The sequence below is a fragment of the Poecilia reticulata genome, chromosome 13 (assembly GCF_904066995.2).
Source record: "Poecilia reticulata chromosome 13, P_reticulata-male-v2, whole genome shotgun sequence".
Taxonomy (NCBI): Eukaryota; Metazoa; Chordata; class Actinopteri; order Cyprinodontiformes; family Poeciliidae; genus Poecilia; species Poecilia reticulata.
This window is the reverse complement of record NC_088842.1, coordinates 13,468,356-13,483,560: the sequence shown is the minus strand read 5'-3', so window position 1 is coordinate 13,483,560 and position 15,205 is coordinate 13,468,356. Positions and strand designations below refer to the sequence as shown.

Below are 15,205 nucleotides of genomic sequence, written 5' to 3'. Positions count from 1 at the left end.
TAAATCTGCTCTGAATGGAAGCAGCAGAAAACAGAGCTAAACAATAAGACAGAAGGTTGATCTGCGGTTCACACTAAAAATAGTGTTACTCCATTCATTTGAGTCAGACAACATCGAAAACAGATGCCACAGCTCATTATCAAAAGGTAAAACACAAGGGGGAGGAACGTTTGCACAATGCAGTTATTTATTTCTCACAAACTACTTTTCCCAATTCCTGTGAAGCCAAATCAACCCCTCGCTGCTATGCATGCCTCACACTTGACTCCAGCAGCTCAGGCATTTGCCATGTTAATATTGATATGTATGAATAACTAAATCTGAGCTAATCAGATTTTCCAGATTAAGTGTTAGAGAAAACTAGCTTGCTATTTACATAAGACACTGACAAAATGGGTTGGCGTTTAATGGGATGTGATGAATTTTTGTCAGTGGGATGGGAGATACTTAAGGTGCAACTAAAACCCCCAAATCAACTTTTATGCAATCTGTCTAAATAGGTTCTTAAACATGTCATCTTTATTTTTGTGTGCAAATTTTCTTGTAAATTAGTTTAATTTGTTTAATTCTGTATTTCGCCTTAAACCGCCGCAAGAATTATGACGTTCGTAGCTTGTCATTTTTAGAAACTGAAACCAAATTGTGTTTGTATATTACAACATCAGACAGTGACGTTAATCCGCAGCAGCTACGACAAGGAACCTCCATTAAAACCATCAGGGTAGACATAAAGTTATTCTTTAAGTCTTCCTACTGTCAGATATGTTCAAGAGCTATGGGTGGCTGATTAAAGCGACGCCTTCACCCCCAGAGAATGCATAATATAACAGATGGTTCTGGCGAGAAGAGAAGAGCAAGGCTTTGTGCGTCTTATGTGTGTTAGTGACGCCAAACTTCCTCATTGGCATGGGCGGCACTTGGCCTCGACTCTCTCTGAGACACACAGATAAAGGTGAGGCCTGACATTCAACCGAGCCAGCCACTTATTCATCTTTCTCTTGCTGTCACTGCAGGACGCCTGCACACACAGACCACCCCTCCGCCGCCCCTAAGTAAATACTGCTGCATCACCGAGGCACGGGCAACGTAAAAGATTTAACATGGGAGTTCTAGGCGGCAGGTGACTGTGATTTCCTTGACAGGTGCAGGTGAATAATATATAATAAAGCACAGTCACGGGAGATGTGTTAACAAAGACCTAAAAGCCCTTTTGACAGCTGTACATTATGTTGAATCATCACGTAGCCTCGAGCTCTAAAGTTTTATGACTCTGGAAAACCGTTATGGCCATTTAAAAGTACAGCAGACAAGGTGAACAGTCAAAATGTGAAATGTAAGTCAGAGTAAAGTCCTTGCCAAACTAATCCAAAAATAACCACAAAAATGTAACATTAACATTTACATCAGGTGAGAGCTGAAATGTTTTCATCACTTTATCACACAGGATTCATGTATGGGATTCTCAAACAACCTCTGCATCAATAAGATGCATCGGTTAAAGCAGTGCTTCTCAATTCCAGTCCTCACGCCCCCCTGCTCTGCATGTTTTAGATGTGCCTCTATTCCAGAACAGCTGATTCAAATGATTGCATGACCATCAAGGACTGCAGAAACCTGTTAATCACCCACAGATTCAATCCAAGTGTGTGGTAGAAGGGAAACACCTAAAACATGCAGGGCAGGGGGGCCTGAGGACCGGAATTGAAAAGCACTGGGTTAAAGGTACATGTTACCTCACATGCTCTCAAACTTTTCAAATTGAGGCCCCCTTATGTCTAAAGAACATACTTAATTGCACTTCTTTGGCTGCTGCTTCCATTCAGAGCTTCCATTCAGAGCAGATTTATGGAATTCATAATTCTTTCTAACTCAACAGTTTGAAGCAATGTAATGTGATTTTGGTGTAGTAGTTCAGCATCTCATCTGGCAAAAATACTGTCTTTTCGTCATTAGTGGGTCTGTATGTTTTTTCATACATCAAACTTGGGGCTGAAAGTAAAGCGTAATATAAACGGCAGTGATGCCACAATTCAAGTTTGCGTTTAGATTTTTAACAGTTAATGTGAAATGCTTGACAGGTGAATAATATATAATAAAGCGCAGACATTTCTGACATTGATGTTTTAGCTTGAAAGTTTCCAAACTGTAGATGTTGCACAGTTTTTCATTTGAACAAATGTGCTTTTTGTTACTTAAGTTGGTTTCTGTATTGGCTGCCTCCCCTGTCTCAACATGATGTGTTTTTGCACCTTCAGAATATGCTTTTGAATAATTCAAGGAACTGTATTGTTTAGGATTTTTCCTGACATATATTTATTTTACTACCGTATTTTCCGCACTATAAGGCGGATTATAAGGCGCACCTTCACTGAATGGCCTATTTTAAAACTTTTTTCATATATAAGGCGCATAGAATAGACGTTTCAGTTTGGGTTGCCACCCGTCCCGTATTGAACCTATACCTATACGGGACGCGATTTGTTCCATACTCTACGAATGTGGATGTGTAATAATAAAGAAGTGGTCCCAAAGTGCTTTATATAGTAGGCTGCCCCAGTCATTGTTTCACTCACGGTGTTGGTCTTGCGATATTGTGCCCAACTGTTTTCTGGGTAACACAGACCAACCGACCCGCTGCCGCCGCAGTCTCTCCCCCGACCCCCCGGCTTTAAATGTATAGAGGCTGGTCCCTTGGTAACCCTAGTCGAAGCACCTCGGATGAATATCTAAAGCCACTTTGTTGTCAACAAATGTCAACAAAACAGTCAGATTCCGGTCTGCGAGGAGAGCCTTCCGCAACTGGGCCGGGGCGTGGCCGGACGATGGTCACCCTTCTCCGTTCGAGCACAGCATGTTCGTGGAGAACGTGGTGCTAAATGACCTGCAGACAACGTGATTATCAGGTTGGTAGGTAGATACATAGACATAATATAAGGATAGACGCCTCATGGACCGCTCTCGCCCATTGTCGCTGACGAGATTTAGGGCGGCCATCTTGGAGCGGTCCACCGCTCCACTCAGCTTATGTGTTTAGCAGCCACAATGACGTATCAGCGCATTTAATCGATCATAACACACTTTTTTGTTACTGGAAACCATATTCAAACATCTATCAAAGCTACATTTATAAACAATTGTATTTTTTAAGTATGTTTTTAATAAATAGTTCAGCATATTTAAATAAGCTTAGTGGCTATAACAATAGAATATGAATGGAATATTCTGATATTGATATATGATGAGCATATTACAAAGCACACAGCCGTTCATAATTTATTTAATCAATTATTTAGTAATATCAATACATATTTATATAACGATACAAACACAAATAAATAATGATTAATACTGAATAATATATATTGGATACATGTTTATATGTATGTATTTATATGTATTTATATACATACATTATATATATATATATATATATATATATATATATATATAGTAGCCAGCACTACTATTGATGGGACAAAAGAGTGCATTTCTATAAAAATAAATAACAAAATGCAATTTAAGACCATATTTAAAATGTTTTAAGGTGTGGCTACTTAATACCTTGCAGAAACCATGTAAATAGTTGAAACTGCTTAAACACATGAAAAGAAAGTGACAGAACAAAGTTTTTTTTTTTGTCAAAAATTTGAAGAAATCTTAAACCTGCACTACAGTCTTTGATCTTCTCCTTGTTTAGCTCAGTGACAGGTGCTGCCATTTATTCATGAATGAAAGAGCAATCCTGTCACAAACACAGGAAACAACATAATTATCAGCTCTATGTGCAGAGCTGTGTGCACACCTTGTTGTGTGTGAATAAACCAGCACTTTTCTCGGTGTTTGCTTCAGACTTCACAAAGAGACGAAACAAATAAAAAAAAAAACATAAAAGTCAACAGACATAAAAGTTTCAGCACATACATCAGTAGTAGGAGAGGTTAGATTAATGTCTGCCCTTGTGTGCACCAAGCCGTTGGGCACACCTTCCCTCCTGACTGCTCAGCCATTGCTGGAAAAATATTCATGAATTGGTCACGCTATATTAGGCTGTCACTGGCTTGGGTGATTAATGATTTCAGCACATGTGGATGAGCCACTGACCGACAGCAGCCCGCCAACTAACCAACTGACTGCAAGAACTCTCGACAGGAACGAGGCTGCTGGTGCAGGAGCCAAACTCAAAGAGATATCAGCTTAAACACCCGTAGGCTCTAACCTATATTGCTCAAATATAAACACATGAACAGAGACACGCACATCCAAACCCAGCCAGACTGTCATTAGCTCCAGTTTCTGTTGAATGATCACATGACCAGAGTACAATCAAAGCTGCCCTGTCATTTCCTGGACCGTCTCCGGCTTTCTGTAAATGTATAATTCCAGGATTGTTACTTTCCCCACATTTCCTGACCCGGGTCTTTTCACCTCCATACACAAATGCCAAAAGGCATCCTCTCTGTTTTCATTTCCGACTTCCCATGGTTTCTCTTATCTACCTCTAATCTCCCTTCATTTTGCTTCTTTTTATTTCATTTCCTTCCCGGTCCACTTCAAGCTTATTGCCACAAAATCAGAAGCTACTCACAGCACCAAACACATAACCAATGAAAATGAGAAATATATTGTTAATACAGAGACCTTAAAGTCAGAAGGTGCCTAAAAGGTTCATTTGTTGTCACAGACGTTTTAGCTCTCTGAGGCAATAAATGCCACCGATCTAAGACCTTAATAGATGAAGTGACTGATGGGTTTTTCAAGAAAAACAAGTACTGATGTGCACATATAGTGCATGGAAAGTTATATGAGTGGGTGGTGTGTCATTTAATTTATTTTATTGTATATTCCATGTAGAGTTGGGCGATGTTGCCAAAAAACAATATCACAATATTTTTTTTAAATACTTTGATAACGATATCTCATTTGATTTTCCAGATTTTTCCTTTATAAAGTCAATACACTACAATATTGTATTATCCATACAAATTTACGCAATGTTGAAAGCATCAACAAAAACTCAAAATAGAAATGTAAACTAATTTGGCTAACAAGAGAAGGAACAGAATGAACAGTTGAAAGTAGATACAACTAGATACGACGTATAAAAACATTTCATTCCCACTACCAAATGTTATTATATCACACTAAATCTTGCCAGTATAGGTCAACTAGGACTCCTATAATTATTTCTATTTGCTAAATGTCAAAATCTTTATAGAACTTTCTTCAAATTGAGATGCTTGCAAATGCCATTTCCACACCACAAACCATTTTGGGAAACTAATTCATGACATTTTGGTTAACGCATGTATTTTAAGGCAATATGTCCAATAAACATCAATCCTTGTGCGACATCGTGGGAAAAAATTTGCCTAGTAATGAGGAAGAGAATTGCGGACAAGTCCACAATTCTGGAGACAATTATCAACAATTTAGTTATACATGAAATTTGACCAAACGTGGAGTAAAAACAATATTTAAAAAAATAAGTGGCGGTGGTAGAGGAGGGGCTTGTTCTCAAGAAAAATACAGCGATCTCAGTAGACTAAATAGTCAAAATACAGAAACAACACTTTTTACTCTTTTTTTTTTTTATTTCCAACAGAAGGACACTAAACAGACAACATTTTGGATGAGGCTATGAGTTTATACTGTGAAACTACAGCCCTGTCACACTCTTAATCCCCAACTTTATTTGTATTTTGTGACAGGATTATATTTTTATCAAAAAATTTTTGCACTACTTGAAAAGAAGAAATGCTGCAAAATCGGAAAATACCCAAGCAATATTCTATTGTACAAAAACTTTTTGGTTTTGTATGCAAATGTTAGCTGTGTTTTTTTTTTTTTTTTTTTTTTTTTGCAGCTTGGTGACAAATGGCCTCACAAGAGGTAGTCAGATGGTTGCAACCCAAACCTAGCTCCAAGCTAGTGCTAAATCCTACACACTGTTCTATTGAGCGACCAAACAGTTTTTTAATGAAGTAAAGACCAGAAGACATTAAAGGAGGGAGTTAAAAGGCAGGAGAACTGAGTGTGGAGATAGACAGGGTGGGTGTCTCAGAGTAGCTTATTGCCACCTCTGGGCTGTCTGACACATGGCTGATATCTCAAACCTATTTCTTTTCTTCAAAGCCTTCTACTGATTAAAAAAAAGGGGGCTAGCTGGTGCCACAGGGTCACAGTGTCTTTGTCAAGGGAGTTGTAATTACCGAGCGCTGGACCTCAAGAGGGTGGGAACAAACCCACATTTAATCTTCCTCTCTGTTTACAAAAATAACTTTCATTGGGGAGAATCACAAGCTTTAAGGTCATTTAGTTAAATATCTTTTAGAATCTAATAAGGGCCTCTGACAAGAAGGCGGTCAGATCACTGCTGGCTACAGCTGCACCCTCCTTTGTCTTAAAGGTTGGTTTTCTAACGCAGAATGTGAGAACGCGCGCACACACGATAGATCAGCCTGACACAGCGAAATGCGATGTCCTAATTTTAAGAATGACAATTCAGCTGGAGCGGGGAAGTGATTCCGCAGTAAATGTAATTTGTTTTTAAGTGGGCGGACTGCTGTGAGGAAGTTGTGCAGTGTGGCTGTGTGGAGTGCAGCAGCTGCTTCAGAAGAAAGCAAGCCACAGCACCGCGTTTGTTGTCAGATTACAGACGGCGAGCATGCGAGAAGCCCATGTGTGCTAACATGTGTTAAGGGATAGCAGACATTAGACAAAGAAAGTGTTTGTACTTTGTTGGCAGCTGCAGGGGAGGCAGCTTTGTGAACCTTCTCTGCAGGTGTGTATGTTTATGTATTTTGTCAGGAAGGTGTGAATGTTGCACTCACAGTCAGCCTGGGCACAGATGAGGCAGGAGGCGGTACTGTTAAAGAATGTAAGAAGGCCGGCCACGGCCAAGCTGATGTCGGTATTTGTTGGTCTCAAGTCCAGAGTTGTGAAGCGGGGGAACTGCACCTTCAGGATGTCCTCTGGAGCCACTTTGACATACGGTACCTGCACGGAAAAGTTGTTGTTAGTTTGCCTGTAATTTAGCTATCCGCTGTTGAGAGGCTGTATTTTTCACCTCTAGCACACGTGTTGATAAAAAGGAGAAGAAGAAAAAAATATCTAAAGTATCACAAACAAAATGCAGGGTAAAAATAGTCAGCAAGATGCCGGGTGATGATCAAAAGAATGAATAGCTCAGAAGAAAGATGTTACAGCAAATAGGATAAACTGCAAGCAACAATAACCCCAGGGGTCTGTGGTGGTGTGCAAATTCACAATACAGACATTTTTTAAGTTACCAAAGCGGAACGTCAAAACAAGACTGAATGAGGAAACTTATTTTTATTCTCGAGTGCAGACAGGATCTTTGATAACAAATCTTTAATTGAGAAAAAAAAAAGAAAAATCTCCGTCATAAACGTAAAAATAAAACCTTGCGATCTGCTTTTATGAACAGTTTAGTTAGACACGCATGCAATTTAGCCAAATGTGGTGTAATAACAATAGTTTGATTAGTGGTGCTAGAGGAGGGGATAGTCAAAATACAGACGCAACAATTATTAACCGTTTTTTTATTTCCAAAAGGACACTAAACAGCCAACATTTTGTATGAGGTTTTGAGCTAATTTTGTGAAATTAGTACAGCCCTGTCACACTCTGTTGTGCCAGCCTTTTGTCTTAATTGTGTTGGACGACATGGCGCTTTGCTTGCACATTGCCTTTCCATGTATTTAACATTGTACCAAGCAACAATTTGATCGCCACATAAGCCAGCTTGTCACAAATCTTTGGAACGTATTGAGACATTTTGCTACATGAGTGGCACAGATTATGTACCCTAAATGTGTTCTTGACTCCCAACTGCAGCGCATCTAATGCAGCGCATTGGGTGGTCACAATGCTACACAATCACTGTGTTAGATCTATGGCAGATCCAGGCGTCATAATCAGATAAAGAGCAAGATTAATGTTTTCTGAGGTTAAGACCTCAGCATTTACCAGTGTTAGAGCTGCTTATAAGATCCCAGAGACATTAAGGAAACACGCAACATTGATTATCTACAACTTTATACCGAGTTTAGTAACAGAACTGGCACTAAACTCTCACTTTGAAATGAGACAAATTAATGAACATAGTTTGTATTATTAAAGATCTTAAATGAAATTGTTTCGATTATCTTCAGCAAGAACATATGTTTTGCAACCAAAATGAACTATACCACCAACCATAGCTGTATTTGATATTTTGGCGTATTTGCAGACAAATTTCACAAATAAAACAAAAAATTGCAGGAGTAAGTAGAGATCAATGGTTCACTTACTCATCAGTCCAACTTGTTTAAACAGCCTCGCTGTCATGGTGACGGGCCATAGCCACTCTCATGTTGTATACAGTTTTCCCTTCAAACCTTTTCTGTCACCGAGTCTCTCTTTATGACAGTTGCTGACAGACAACCCTCCTAAGAATCATAGAAGGCGAACTGGTGTCATGTTTGTGCTGATTTTCCATACCACACGTATGACAGAATAAAAATCTGCAACTTAAACATACAGAAGATGGCCTAATAATATTACAAAATCTCATGCTATGCCAGGGATTAGACATGGTTGAAACTGAAAGTGAACCTTATGCCATAAGTAGCTGTTTCAATTATTTGAATAATAACTATGTGACTCATTAGAGGTACTCAGAAAATTTAAATGTTAGTCCCAGAAGGTCAGTTGACAATTTAATATATAAAATAAGTGTGATTTTATGGAAAAATGCAGAACAGGTTTTTCTATAGCTACAATTAATTATAAGATTTTAAAGAAATGCTGTGAACTCGTACATTTCTACATTTTGAACGGTGCAGAAAATTATGTAGGCATTTAATTTTTTTTGTTTTGTTTGCTTTGGTTGAGGCGCTGCATGTTTTGCATGGATCTAAAACCTAGATGCATGCTTTACAACTGGAAGCACCTGTAAAAACAAGAGCACAAGTAATATCTGAAGTATGAACCCCAATGAAAGAGGAGTTTAAAGGAGGCTTTGTGGATGCAGAACGGGACCAAAGAGAAGAGGGAACAGGGGGCAGTTGAATCCGTCTCTACCACTGATCATAAAGGGCAAGGATTATATCTCCAACATCTCGCTGGCGGGTTTTCTAAGACAATGCAGAAATTTAAAAAGGAGCAGCAAAAGTAAACAAAGTGGATCAGCAGGGCTTCTAATGACTGATGGTGTTGTCCAAGACATGTTACTGTGCTGTCTGAAAATTAAACTGTTAACATCTTTTGACTGTGATGAGAATGTCCTACAGCAACAGTCTTCAGTCAGAAGCCTCTCTATACTGACCACCATCAGAGATATTTCCTGCCTAGAGCATCACCATCCACAGCAGCTCCTTGTAGATACTTAAAGGGGACCTGTTAATTAAAATTCTCTTTTTTCATGTATTTGCATTCCCACTGACCTCTAGAAACAGCCCAAGTGCTAAAAATAAACACCTAGACGAACTGTCGTACAACTGTGCATCTGTTTGCAGACATTTTTTCAGGTACAAAGTTGGTGGGTGTGGCCATCAGCAGTTTACTTCCAAAATAGTGACGTAGCCATAAAACAGCTCATTCTGGAAGGAGCTAAAAATAGGCCAAACTGACCAGGTGAAATGTTATGTCATTACAACCTTTATTTTTTCTTATTCCACTAACTTGTAAACAAGTGAAATATGTTGTTTCCATCCCAGAACCTAATTATTTTTCAGAAGAAAGAGATGGAATAGATATAACATTTTTACGATTGAAGAAAAAAAATCAATTTGTGGATGTATATATGGCTTTTAAAGAAGAAATCAGCAGGTCTGAGCTGTACAAAATCTGATATGAAATTGTCCAAATCTTTGATTGATCCATGCATTGGTGTAATTTACTAAACTGTAACAATGCAAACAGAAACACATTACATGCATATAAAATGTCAACAAAGAGAAAAAATGTATTTCTCTTTTAATAATATCTATACAAGTGGAACATTGCTGAAACAGAGTACATAACGTGTAGTGGATTGCATGCGTTTCCCCAGACATCAGGAAAAAGATGAGACACAGTGAGAACAAATATAGGCCACTGAAGCTTTGATTAAAAATCGATAAATACATAATTATTCTATCTAAATCCCACTGGGAAGTAAACAATCTTCAGTACGACAGTCTGAAGCCTTTTCAATTAGGTTATTTAAGAAAGCTGTGTTCCTCGGCTGCCTTTAATAAATTTATCATACAACTCCCACAGCACAAACAGGCATGTTTAATGCTATTCATCTCCCCTGTGAAAACAGAGGTTAAGCACACAACAGTTAACCTTGCAGCCTTAAGCATTCCCTGAGCACAGAAACAAAGCCCCAGTAGCGCTACCTACAAATCCTGCTGAAATGCAAACACCTTTTCAATTTATTTCCCTTAGATAACATCCGTCTCTGCATCAGTAAGATGCATCTGCAAGCAATATAAAAAAAAGAAAAAGAGATGCTGACAGTAGGCTACTTTTATTGGGGCATGTGAGGAAACGTAGGATGAGGAAGAGTGGACCGTGGGGCGGAAGGTGTCATGTCAGTCACCTGGTGAGGCGTTTCAGCTGTGCACAGTGGGCCTTGAAGGGGATGTAGGAAGACATGCTGAGTCCAAGAGAAGATACAGAAGAGGCAACTTCTTCATCATGGCAGATTGCCTGTCTATGTGTTTCTCAGCACCCATACGTTGCTTTCCCCTTCGCACCTATATGCCCACGATGGGTTTTAAATTCCTGCCCATCAGGACGTAATGGAGTCTTTGGGTGTGTGGATATTGAGGAGCAGCCAGCTCTGACAGCCATTCGTTCTTCCAAAGGAGTCTTAAAATCGTGGTAATAACTACACACCACACAGGGGAAATGAGACCCTTTCCAGTCGTGTCCTTATATTCCCTGTTGCATTTCAACAATTTCTCACCATCTCTTGTTCATTTCTTTTTGTTAATACCGCACACTGTTTACTCTTCTTGTCTCTTTTCCAATGCACTCTTCTCTTCCTTTTCAGCACCGCAGGCTGTGGTGCAACACACCTCCTTTCCACTCACAAACCAGACACACTTTGGTGGGCTTTTATCGGTGGGGGTTTAGGAGGCTGTCGACACAAACTCCGAGATTCACTTATAAACACAGACAGACACATATAGTCTGTCCTTTTCCATCAGCGTGGTCCTCTGGACCCTTCTGCAAAATACAGCAATATCTCAGGGGAGCTACTCGGCTCCAAGTCAAAATTCCTCATCAAACTCCACAGCATGCAGCCGTCACTCATGGAGGAAAACACCCGATATAACATCCTAATCCTTTTCCCCTGTTATAATTTCTGTAAATGTTTTAATGATGCTACTTTGTTTTTATGAAAAATCACCAAGTTATCAGAAAATGGAAAAAAAAAGAAAAAAAGATGTATAAACAAACTGCAACAATCTGGCTTATCTATGTCAGGGACAGCTGATCTACCAGGATCATCTTGTACAGCCGTCTCTGTAGCAGACAGAGAACAGTTAAAAAGAAGACAGCCGATGCAGAGTGACAGCGGTGTAGATGAAAATGTTTATGTTGAAGTAGAAGACTAGTTGGAGATTAGGAAAGGGCAACAGTAGCTTAAACAACTACTCTTATAACAAATGTAGACAATATCGTCTCTGAACACATAACACCACCTTGAAGCACACAGCAGCAGCTAAGAACACGAGACAGAAAACAGATGGTGCTCACTCAAATTTTAACAGCTTGGGAAAAAAATGTTGACAGGTCCACCAAATCTTGATTTGATGGTCGGGTCAGAAATGACTGCTTTGCAGGACAGGTTCAGCTCATCACATGCATTAACCAATGATGACGCTTCAAAACACTGCTGGAGTTAAGAACCGTATATTTGACACTACAGAAGTTCATCTATATTTAGCAAGAGGGCTGTGTAGACTGGAAGTAGTTTAAAACAGGCAAGACAGAACTTTATCTATATATCATCGTCAAACACAATTCCCTTGTCTGCAAAACACATGATTAATTGGTTCTTGTACAGTGGCAGTCACTATCTTCTTAATGCAACAATGTTCAGCATGAACACTATAAAGAATCTACTCCGAGCAAAAACATCAATCTCCAAAGCAATAACAGCAAGTCAGCATCGACTTCAGAGTCATTTGGCTCGACTTCTTATCAGAAACCAGCAGCTAGAATCAATCTCTACGATGACAGATTAAACAAGAAAGTAAGACGACGGTAAAATCTCATTCTACATGCGTCTTTGCAGCTTCATGACTTTAAGTTTAGCTATCCCACTCAACAACATCCTCAAGTAACACTGTGAATTTGCCACCAAATAGATATGAGCTGGTAGATTGCCACTAACAATTATACAGACATCACATCAAAGACCAATGGAGGAATATGCTCTTTGTCCGGTTTCTTTTCTCATGGCATGCCATGAAAGTATCACTAAAAAGGTTTTCTGTTTTGCTGGTAAAATCTTCTGACTTTACCTCATTTGAGAATAAGGTGTAGGTTTCCAGATATATCATAGATTGTATTTTTTTCATTCCAAAAATTATCCTGAGATCCTCAATCTTTTTCTGTCTGTTCTCTGGCTTATGCAAAAATCCCCCCACATCTCTTTTGGCATAATTTATTTTTGCTTAAATTACTGCACAACCAGTTAAACATTTACTAAAGTTGCTTAAACATATTTAGACAGAATAAGAGATTATTCAAATTTGTGTAAGCAAGCCAATGAAACAAGTGTAGTAAATAGGCTAGGCATTGAAAGTAGACAGACTGCTCTTTTAAAGCCTCTGCTTAGGGCTTTGACACTAATGGTGTGAAACTAATTATATTGGAAAATTATGAGCAGGGAAAAAAAAAATCTCTTGCAACAATACAGCCCAAGGTAAATGCTGCACTTTTTAATAATTTGGTAGCTTCACTGAAAACAGAATTTAATACTGGAGTGAGAGCTGTGAAGGACAGATGAGTGTCAGGTGGGTCAGACAGAAAGAAAAATGGAAAAGACAGTAAAGGAGGAACTGGCGGTCTGACTGAGAGGAGATGAGGGCGATGGAGTGAGTGACAGAAGAGAGGCTTCGGCGGGGGAAGTGTCAACAAAAACACAACCAGGTATATAAGGTACGAACTGGGAGTGATGAACAGCAGCGCAGTCACAATTAGCACTTATTAAGTGTCAGTGAGTTTCGCAGGGCCAAATTTATTCCTGTTGTCAGGGGTACTCTTTTTGTAAGAAGTACAATGGTTGTCAGTTTTTGTGCAAAGGATCCATTTTCCTCCAACAAAACAATACAGGACTGTGCAAAAGTGTTAATTCCCCTTGAAGCTTTTCCCATTTTCCCACAATACACAGTCAAATTTGTAATTTAATACGCAAATACACCTATTGTATGAATAATTCTGTACTTTGAAAACATACAAAGACATGGCTCATGGTATTTCTGGAGACGTAATCATATTCCTCCACAGCTTTAGTAGCAGGCAACTATTGGCATAAAATGTGGCAGTTTGGGAAAATGGCCAAAAATGAATCAATTGATAATGAAATCAACAAGATTTGTATTTTTCCGCAAGCAATGTAGTGTCATTCTTAAAATTTGGAGAACCCAAATGTAGGCTAGCGCAGTAGTTTCAAAAAGGTACATTTAATAAATATTAAAAAATCAAAACTACGAGAAATAGAAACACACAGGTGGTTTTGTTCCTCAGGAGGAGCAAAACCACCTGTGTGTAGTAGAAGAATCCAATGAGGAAAGAATAAGAAAGGAACAATTAGGTGAAGTGGTTACACAAAGCATTGGCAAGCAAGTTAATTAGTAGAATGAATGTCAGCTGTGAGGGGACTGAGTACTGAGAGCCAGAGAGAAATAGCCAAATGAAACAGAGTTAGCAATGCAAGAGGACCAAGGGGAATAACTGATCAATAGGAAATAATAAGAACTAGAACAAAGCACAATTAAGAACAAAAAAAACAAAAAAAAAACAGAGTTAAATATAATTCAGTACACCAGAATTGCAACTCAGTAGCCAAATAAAATGCGTCGGCATGCATAGAATGATGGCATGTTAAGGAACACAAACATGTGGGATACAGTCTCATGGGCAGATAATAAAGGAATTGAGCTCCTACAAACAAAACAGAATATGAGGCAGAGAACAAACCCGCATGTCTCCCCAAAACACCATTAATTCCCAGAAGATGAACCTTTATGCTGTGAAGGCAGCATGAAGGTCACAAGTCAAATAATCAAAATTCTAGATATTGTTGGAAAAGAAACGTTTTCTTGGAGAACAAAGTTTTGCTGGACAGCAAAAACACAAACATTCATGGTTTAATTGCCAAAACGTTCAATGCACATTCATGACATTAAATATGCACCAGATTTCCAACTATTCCACAGCTGTAGTGACGTTGAGTCATGTCCTTTTGATACCAAGTTGGAGCAACCCTACTGCTAATTCTCAACAACTGCCCTCGGTTTTCTCTTTCAGGTCTGTGTTTGAAACTGAAGCTGCTTGGAAAGACTGCTTGGATGTGTGTCACTGTCCATTTATATTTGTTTATATATAAAGATGTGTGTGCGCGTGTGTGTTTCTTGCAGTGTGACAGAAAGGTTGGCAGGTCTGCAGACAGAGGTTTGACAGGCGTTTAATGAAGAAGCTCCCACAGGACACGGGTTTTGCACACACCTCCACAAAAGCACCGTATGCACACATGATTGGCAGAGGAAGAACCTTTTTCTCAGCTGCAAAAATACCCCAACCCAATTAGAATGGACTTACGATATGTTTGCCATTACAACACGGAGTCTGAGCACTTAAAACGAGGATTCAGGTGAATCACTGCTTTTTCAAACTGACATGTGAACATCAGTTTGCTTTACCTAAGCTTAGCTCTACCACCAATATAACTGTTAGAATTTAAAAACTCACCAAAGTTAGTTAAAAATGTATCAAGATATTAGTGATGTGTGAGTAAATTAGATTTTGTTTCTTCTGCTTATTTCAATAAGCTCTTTGTTGCTACTGACACGTTTCCAATTCGTGCAGCAACATGGACACTGAGAAGGTAACAGGAGGCTGATGGGAGGGTGGAGTTTGAGCATAAAAAAGGGGCTGGATGTGCAGTGGTGCCATATGGAGAGCTGGGATAATCAGCATC

At 39.1% G+C, this 15,205-nt stretch overlaps 1 protein-coding gene across 8 annotated transcripts in view; it reads right to left on the bottom strand.

Annotated features, from left to right (window-relative positions):
* The window catches only part of grik4 (glutamate receptor, ionotropic, kainate 4), a 353,167-nt gene that overhangs the window by 123,312 nt on the left and 214,650 nt on the right, over positions 1-15,205 (bottom strand). For all 8 annotated transcript variants that reach the window (XM_081614530.1, XM_017308264.2, XM_008425649.3 and 5 more), the window contains one exon: positions 6,831-6,996. In XM_081614530.1, coding sequence (XP_081470656.1) covers positions 6,831-6,996 — 166 coding nt within the window. The remainder of the gene's footprint in view (positions 1-6,830; positions 6,997-15,205) is intronic.